Below are 9,526 nucleotides of genomic sequence, written 5' to 3' on the forward strand. Positions count from 1 at the left end.
CAGCAGTATTTAGGAATTACTCTTGGAATAGCACCAGCAGCCTATGTCCCCTCTCCCCAGTCTTCTCAGTCAATTATAAATTTTGATACAGTAATTTCTCAAGTCAGGTTTTTTCCTTCATTTGATGTGCTTTGTATGGTTAGCTCTCCACTTAGAAATTCAGCTAAAATGAATTGAATTTTTTTAATACTTTTAAACTACTCAATTCTGTTCTGTAGGAGGGGGAAAGTTTAACTTTTAAAATACACAAGTAGCCTAACTAACACATCCTGGTGAAAGCTGAATATTTGAAGAAGCCATAGTTCCAATTAACCTTAAGAAAATATGCACTTTGGGGGATAAGTCCCATTTAAACTCAGTTGAAAATACTGAGTTAATTGTTTATTGAAGGCAACAAAATATTTGCTGGAACCTGATACTTCTAAAATTAAATTTGAAAGCAAAAAAAGAGTTCTAAATATTTTTTCTCTCAAGATGTCCGTGATATTCCTATTTCAGACTTTAATTTTTTAACCTAGCACCCAGAGCTGTATTTTCCTCTTACTTGCTACTCCCAGTGAGCAGAGAGCTCAATCCAGTATATTGAAGGGGGTCCCCCACGCCCCCAAAAATTTAAATTTCCAAGTTTGTGAATGGCTGAGAAAAATAAAGCCTAACAGACTTTTTTCCTACAGAACTTCTCAGAGTCTTGAATGTATAAATGTGGCATGTGAATCTTGAGGTGGGGAGAGGCATTATTAGTAGGCAGAGTTTCCAGACTTGTTTTCCCATAGAACTAACCCTTATCTGGAGGACTGGGGTTGATCCAGAAATACTCTGCAATGAGATCAGAAAACAGATCCATTGGCACCCCCATCTTATCTATTAGGAGACTAAACCCCAGAAGGTTTTAGTCTTAGCTTGGTTAACTGAGTAGAAATTTTACTATTTTTGCCTATTTACCCTCCAAAATAAAACTCTACTAAAATAGTTTATTTATTTCATTAATAGTGAACACTGTGGAAAACAGGACACCCATATGGACTAAAATGTAAAGAAAAAATATCCAGAGATGTCTTTCACTTAACTATTATCAATCGCTGTTTAATTTGATTGTACTTATGTTCTTAAAAACCTTTTTGTTAACCGGAAACTTACGTTGTGCTTCAGAAGGTGTCTCCTCCACTAACCTTCTCACCATTGGCCAAAGTCAGTTTCCTTCTGCCGGACTGTGAGCCAGCAGGGGGTCAGCGGCTCAGGTTCCCTGGTTTCAGGCAGGAAGCCAGGCCCAGAGGGGACCCGTGGTCTTCCTCAGACTGCCAAGCTGAGCTCAGAATAAAGGTTTTATAGGTACGAAACAGGCAAAAAGCTGCTGTACACTGTGGATTTCAAGTTCTTCAACAAAAGAAAGGCTTGCACCCATTCTATTCACAATCAGTGATTTAAAAGAACAATCAGGGGGCTTCCCTGGTGGCGCAGTGGTTGAGAATCTGCCTGCCAATGCAGGGGACACGGGTTCGAACCCTGGTCTGGGAAGATCCCACATGCCGCGGAGCAACTAGGCCCGTGAGCCACAATTACTGAGCCTGCGCGTCTGGAGCCTGTGCTCCGCAACAAGCGAGGCCGCGATAATGAGAGGCCCGTGCACCGCGATGAAGAGTGGCCCCCGCTTGCCGCAACTGGAGAAAGCCCTCGCACAGAAATGAGGACCCAACACAGCCATAAATTAAAAAAATAAATAAAAGAGTAACTGTAGTACCATGTACAAAAAAAAAAAAAAAAAGAAGAAGAAGAATCAGCATGATAGGGGTAGGGAATTAAGAGATACAATCTACTTATGTATAAAATGAAGCTACAAGGATATATTGTACAGCACAGGGAATATAGCCAATATTTTATAATAACTTTAAATGGATTATAATCTATAAAAATATTGAATCACCTGAAACGAATATTGTAAATCAACTATACCTCAATTAAAATCTTTTCATGTAAAATATAAACAAAGGGACAATCAGTCCACTTTGTAGCAGTGAAAAAGTCAGTCTGAAGAATATGAAAATATTCACCTCAAGACAGTCGGTATGCACATACTTTGGGTTGTTTCAACAGCCCTGTTTCTTTCTTACACAGGCTTCCAAAGTGGGAGCAAAATAAACGACACAGCTCCCCAGCTTCCAATAGCCCTGGCCAGTCACAGCCCAAAGGGTGATGTAACTTAGTCTGCAGTGGTCACCCATGGACCAGTTGGCTGCAGTCCTCACTGCCGGTGACGGCAGGCGGGTAGACGACGCAGGTCACTGTGCCCACCGGTCCCCGTGATTATCCTAGTGGACACACAACTCTCATTTTGATATCTGGCCTCATCAAAGTGCCTTTGCCTTTCAGATATTCTCCACTGCACAACGTGAAGCTACCAGAGGCAGACGACATCCAGTACCCGTCCATGCTTCTCCTCACTGCGGACCATGACGACCGCGTGGTCCCGCTTCACTCCCTGAAGTTCATTGCCACCCTTCAGTACCTGGTGGGCCGCAGTCGGAAGCAGAACAATCCCCTGCTTATCCACGTGGACACCAAGGCGGGCCACGGGGCTGGGAAGCCCACGGCCAAAGTAATAGAAGAAGTGTCAGACATGTTTGCATTCATAGCGCGCTGCCTGAACATCGACTGGATTCAGTAAATGGCATTTCCCACTCCCTCTGACCGCTGCGGAAAACCTCAAGGGCTCTCACACCATTAAAACCGAGAAACCACTGGGCGTAATGCCTCCCCACACGAACACTGTTCCTGCACTTGCGGACTGCAGCTGAACAGAACTGCCGTGGGAATTTTATCTTTTCTAGGCTTCTCCTTTTTAGCAGGCCCTTGGCGTTTCTTTTTCCACCCTGTGCAGGCACATATTTTAAAAGGAAAAAAAGGCATGTTCGGATAAATAGCTAATGGCAGCCAACACATATTGTGAATATTAGATTGCTGAATTCAGAGTCATGGTCAGGCATACTTCATATAGAGCACCTCAGTGAAACTTGCTTCTATAACTAACTATAACCAATATACCTTTACATAAATGTGAGACTTGTTCTCCTGAAAAAGAAAGACTTCTTTGCAACAATAATAAATGTTATTTAAGAATGAGAGGCTTTATTTCTGGTTCCTTTGTGTTGAGGAGCAACCCCAGAAGTGCAGTCATTCTGCACTGCATCCCGTCACTTGTCTATGGGAATAAGCGATGAAGCCATAGACTGTAAGCGCTGCACGGAGGCGGAGTGCGTCCATCTAGCTCCCTTGTTTATGGTGAGGAAGCTATTAGAGGTGGCTTACTGTCTTACATATTAACCACTCAGCCAGCTGATCATCTCGTCAGGGGCTCTTTTGGTTTGGATGCCTCCTAAAAATCAGTGGACCTGAAACTTCAGATTATTCACCTATTTGTCTGTCTGTCAGTTTGGTTACAAAGTATTCGTGGAAATCAGAGTACCTAGGATTCTAAAACTAAGAGACCACATGAGTGAACTATCCAAATTTATCTTACAATTAGAAATTTGAGCATTTGCCAAGCAGTTCTTCCCCCCATAGACCACTTCCTGGAAATAAAAATAGTCATACTTTAAAAAGTGTGTCTCCCCAGCCTTAAATCGTTAAGAGGAGGATATATCATTCCTCAAACTTGTCCATAAAAAAAAAAAAATTCAGGCATTTGTTTTAACACTTCATGAAATACTATTCCTTTGGGTATCAGTTTGGGAGGTGGTGATCTAATTTATGAGAAAAAAAACCAGCTGCTTCTTTGTCTTGCTTCATGAGATATCACAAAAATTAATTACTATTTTGTATAAAGTATTTTAACCTTAAAAAATTAGTTTAAAAGATTACTTCATTAATCTAATAGCTTGTTCTTTTCCAGGTAAGTGCTATTTTCCAAATCATACATGCTTGTGCTTCTCTTGAGACCTCTACCTCTCAAACTGGTCTAAAGTTAGACACACTATTTTCTGTCCAAGCTTATCACTACATACAAGCACAGCTGAAAGGTGGATACATGGTTTGGCTTTTCTCTTCTACAGTTATGTTTTGTATCACTGTTTGTTTAAATAAGCACTGTATATAATGCAGCTGTCATTGAACATATGATTCATTATGAGCCCCTCCACCCAATCCCTGGAGAAGAAGTATGCCACTAGCTAGCAGTGCATGCAGGGGTTGACATCATCACCATCTACCTGGAGAGATGCTAACACTAGCTAACTGCCATGTAACTGCTGACCAGCATGACAGGAAAAAAAAAATGTATTTGTCTAGATAAGGCAAAGGCAGCCTTTATCCTAGACCACCTGGGTCATTTGAGGTGCAGACAGCTTGAGTTGTACCCATTCAGTCCAGAGCATTTGCAAGTTTGCACAGAATCCAGCTACACTTTCCCACTGAGGTTTTCTACTTAGCAGCAGAAAGTGGAAGTATAGTGTGTAGAGTCTCAGCTTGAAGAGAAATCAGGACCAGGTTCAAGTCCCAACTGTCATTTAGTAACTGGTGATTATGAGGAACAAGCTAATATACTTACACGCGCCTAGCGTATAATTGGACTCCAACTGGGAGTTTTCTTTCCCAAGCTAATTTTCATATCGAGATTTTAGCTGGACAACTGAGCGCACAGACTGAAGGTAGCTTTTTGACACCTTAAACTTTGGACGACTTAGAGGTTGGGCTCCTCCCCAGATCTCAGAGTGTCTTTCTTACTAGACACCACCCTCCTCTGTATCCTGTGCTCTGCCCCTCTGCTCTGTCTTATGCTGCTCTCTGGTGTTTTGAGGAAAAAAGCTGCATATGTTGCCCAGGTGGTCTAACTGCCTTGTCACAGGACCTTGCAAACACGCCACAGAGCATTTGCTACCTTAGTAAGATAAAGTCACATTTACGATGTTTAATATGTACACACCTGGAATATTGTAAAACTTTGCAATTAGTCATGTTTCCTAATACTCCCACTAAAGCTTAGGCAGTTACACACAAATGGTGCTGCCAGTATGAAAGGTTACATTTCAGCTAAGAAAGTCTGTCACCAAATTCGCCATATTTATCAGATAATTTTACCAGCCTCAGGGATTTCCCTGGGCAGACCGCATAGCCAGTGCCCAGAAGGCTTACAGAGCCTCAAAGATGAGTTAAAGCCAGACTGGAAAGCTGTAAGGGGGGCTGTAAAAAAAAGCGAAGGTCAGACTATAAGGGGGTAGTCAGGAAGGCCAGTGGGATGAGGGCTGAGGCCAATGAACAAGGACCATTTAGCTGTATTTTGCATCCATTCATATTCTAGGGGCTGGGAGTGCAAAGAGAAAAAGTCCTGCCCTGATGAAGTTGAGACTCCAGGGGGAGGAAACAGGTGATAAACTATGTCCTCGGTCCCCTGTGCTCTAAGCTTTCGGTGTGTGTGGATATGTTTGTCCTCAAGCAACCTTATAAACCATGTGCTACCCTTACCCCCATTTGGCAAAGGCCCAAGTTCACCAGCCAGGAAGTAAGCAGGCAGGGTGGTTAACCCTGGCAGCAGGACCCTGGAGACGGCACTCTTACCCACTAGTCTAGTAAGACAAAAAAGCAAGAGGCTTCCCATTCAAGATGGTGACTAGGAAGGTCCTGAACTTACCTCCTCTCATGGACACAGCTAATCGACAGCTGCATACAGAACAATGCGCTTTGAAAGAAACCTAAAAACTAGGTGAGCAACTCCTACACATGAGGTGAAAGAGAAGAAACCCACACGGAACCGGGTAGAAGAGGCTGAGACACAATCTCACGATACACCCCACCCCTGACACAGCCACCCACAGTCAGGAGGGGACCCACAACTCCGAGCTTCTCCATGAGGAGCAAAGGGTTTGGACCTCACATCTGGCACCCCAGCATTTAAGACTTGCATCTAAGAGACGAGCCTCCAAAATATTTAGCTTTGAAAGCCAACAGGGCTTGCATCCATGAGACCCACCAAGATATAGCAAACAAGAAACAACTTTTTAAATTTGTTTTGGTTTTTTCTCTCTAGTCACATTTTTAATTTAATTTTAAGGAAAGTTTAATATATTTAATATATTAAAAAATACCTCACACCAGTCAGAATGGCCATCATCAAAAAGTCTACAAATAAAAAAAAAAAAAAAGTCTACAAATAATAAATGCTGGAGAAGGTGTGAAGAAAAGGGAACCCTCCTACACTGTTGGTGGGAATGTAAATTGGTGCAGCTACTATGGAAAACAGTATGGAGGTTCCTTAAACCAAAAATAGAGTTACCATATGATCCTACAATCCCACTCCTGGGCATATATCCAGAAAAGACAAAAACTCTAATTTGAAAAGATACATGCACCCCAATGTTCATAGTAGCACTATTTACAATAGCCAAGACATGGAAGCAACCTAAATGTCCACCAACAGATGAATGGATAAAGAAGATGTGTATACACACACATACACACACACACACACACACACACACACAGGAATGTTACTAAACCATAAAGAAGAATGCCATTTGCAGCAACATGGATTGACCTAGAGATTATCATACTAAGTGAAGTAAGCCAGACAGAGATAAATACCACATGATATCGCTTATACATGGAACCTTAAAAAAAAAAAAAAAGATTCAGATGAACTTATTTACAAAACAGATTCCCAGACATAGAAAACAAACTTACTGTTATCAAAGGGGAGGGAGGGGAGGGGAGAGAGGGATAAATTAGGAGGTTGGGATTAACATATGCACACTACTATATACAAAATAGATAACCAACAAGGACCTACTGTATAGCACAGGGAACTATACTCAATATTTTGCAATAAGCTATAAGGGAAAAGAATCTGAAAAGGAACATGTATATGCATGTATGTATAACTGAATCACTGTTCTGTACACCTGAAACTAACATGACATTGTAAATCAACTATACTTCAATTAAATAAATTAATTTAAAAAATTTTAAAAGATCTACATAGGGACTTCCCTGGTGGTCCAGTGGTAGAGAATCCGCCTTCCAATTCAGGGGATGCAGGTTCAATCCCTGGTCGGGGAACTAAGATCCCACATGCCGCGGGGGGACTAAGATCCCACATGCCGCGGGGCAACTAAGCCCTGGGGCCACAACTACTGAGCTCTTGGGCCTCAACGTGAGAGCCCATGTGCCACAAACTACAGAGCCCATGCTCCCTGGAGCCCACACGCCACAACTAGAGAGAAAACCCGCATGCCACAACTAGAGAGAAGCCTGCATGCCGCAACTAGAAAGACCCAACGCAGCCAAAAAAATAAATTAATTAAATAAATATTTTTTTTTAATTTAAAAAATAAAAAAGATCTACTTAGTAACTTTCAAATATACAATACAGTATTATTAACTATAGTCACCATACTGTACATTACACCCCCAGAACTTATTTATAACTGGAAGTCTGTACCTTTGACCACCTTCACTCAATTTAACCACCCCAAAAAACAGTTCTTAAAGGGCTCACGCAGACTCATCTGGCTACCCCCCAGGGTCCAGCAGAGAGTCCTCTGCCTGAAAAGTGCCCAGTCTTTCTGTGAAAGACACCTACCTGCTCATCTTAAAGCTTTGGCCTGAGGGGCAAGATTGTAACTGAACACACATCTAGAAGCCTACTGAAACACTCTCCAAAGTCCACAGAGGCTGGTGGGGCCATATTCGCACTCTCCCTCCACCTCAGTCCAGGTCGCTAATATCTCCCAGAAAGACCTTGTGCATACACCTAGTGCCCTGGTTTTTGTGACACCCACTGATCATGTGGCTCTAGTGGCCAGTGGGTCCTGTAGGACTGTAGCAAATGGACAAACAGTTCTTAACTGGCTAACCACCCCAGGGCACAGCACAGAGACAGCAGACTGAAATGCACCCCCAGACTTCCTGTGAAAGAGGCCTATTAGCTTATCTTCATAGCTGTGGCCTGAGGAGCAGACTCCCAACTAAACACATCTAAGGGCTGATTATAATCCTCTCCAGAGATCACGGAGGCCAGTGGGTGTCATCCTCACACTCTCCCTCTGTCCTGCCCTACATCACCAGTATCTCCAGGAAAAGAGCTTGTGTATACATGTGGTGCCCCAACTTTTGCGGCTGTGCTACATCCCTTGATAGCCTGAGTCTGGTGGCCAGCAAGGCCTGTGTTCATGGGGCTTGTGTTCTTGTGTTAATGGGACAGCTGCAAACAAAGAAACTTCTTAACTAGCTATTACCTCAGGGCTCAGTGCAAAGAGAGCAGACAGAAATGCCCATCTGCCCCGGAAAGAGCTATATTTGCACATTTGAAAAGCTGCTGCCTGAGAGCCTAGCTTCCAATCAGCCTGCACCTAGGTGCTGACTGAGATCCACCCCTTTTGGGACACCAACAGGTCTTTGCACACCCTCAACTACCAGAAACCACTAAGAATAAAGTAGGCTGCTTGAACAATCACAAAGATTTGAGACAACCAAGAGCTAGAGCAGGGTGGAACAATAAGGTTCACCTCCTACACAAGGCCGCTCCTTCAAGACTGGGAGAGGTGACTGTTTTAACTAATGAATAGAAAAATAACACAGACTGTCAAGGAAAATGAATAAACAAAAGGAATATGTTCCAAACAAAAGAACAAGATAAAACCTCAGAAAAACCCTTAATGAAACAGAGATAAGTGAAAATTTACCTAGTAAAGAGTTCAAAGTTACAAACATAAAGATGCTCACCAAATACATATGCACCCAACATAGGAGCACCTCAATACATAAGGCAAATACTAACAGCCATAAAAGGGGAAATTGACAGTAACACAATGATAGTGGGGCACTTTAACAACCTGCTTTCACCAATGGACACATCAGACAGAAAAATCAATAAGGAAACACAGGTGTTAAATGACACATTAAACCAGATGGACTTAATTGATATTTATAGAGCATACGTTCCAAAAGCAGCAGAATACATATTCTTCTTAAGTGCACATGGAACATTCTCCAGGATAGATCAAATATTGGGTCACAAATCAAGCCTCAGTAAATTTAAGAAAACTGAAATCATATCAAGGATCTTTTCGGACCAAAACACTGAGATTAGAAATAAATTACAGGAAAAAAAATGTAAAAAACACAAACACGTGGAGACTAAAACAATATATTACTAAACAACCAATGGATCACCGAAGAAATCAAAGAGAAAATCAAAAAATACCTAGAGACAAATGAAAATGAAAACATGATGATCCAAAATCTATGGGACACAGCAAAAGCAGTTCTAGTAGGGAAGTTTATAGCAATACAATATTATCTCAGGAAACAAGAAAAATCTCAAATAAACAACCTAACCTTATACCTAAAGCAACTAGAGAAAGAACAAACAAAACCTGAAGTTAGTAGAAGGAAAGAAATCATAAAGATCAAAGTGGAAATAAATGAAATAGAGATGAAGAAAACAATAGAAAAGATAAGTGAAACTAAAAGCTGCTTCTTTGAAAAGATAAACAAAATTGATAAACCTTTATCCAGGCTCATCAAGAAAAAAAGGGAG

General features: G+C 41.8%; 1 protein-coding gene across 1 annotated transcript in view; it reads left to right on the plus strand.

Annotated features, from left to right (window-relative positions):
* The window catches only part of PREP (prolyl endopeptidase), a 136,921-nt gene extending 133,558 nt beyond the window's left edge, over window positions 1-3,363 (plus strand). Inside the window, exon 15 of the mRNA XM_061206834.1 lies at window positions 2,368-3,363. Coding sequence (XP_061062817.1) covers window positions 2,368-2,662 — 295 coding nt within the window. The 3' untranslated portion in view covers window positions 2,663-3,363. The remainder of the gene's footprint in view (window positions 1-2,367) is intronic.
* The last annotated feature ends 6,163 nt before the right edge of the window (window positions 3,364-9,526 follow it).

Source organism: Eubalaena glacialis, chromosome 12, assembly GCF_028564815.1.
Source record: "Eubalaena glacialis isolate mEubGla1 chromosome 12, mEubGla1.1.hap2.+ XY, whole genome shotgun sequence".
In the NCBI taxonomy this organism is placed as follows: Eukaryota; Metazoa; Chordata; class Mammalia; order Artiodactyla; family Balaenidae; genus Eubalaena; species Eubalaena glacialis.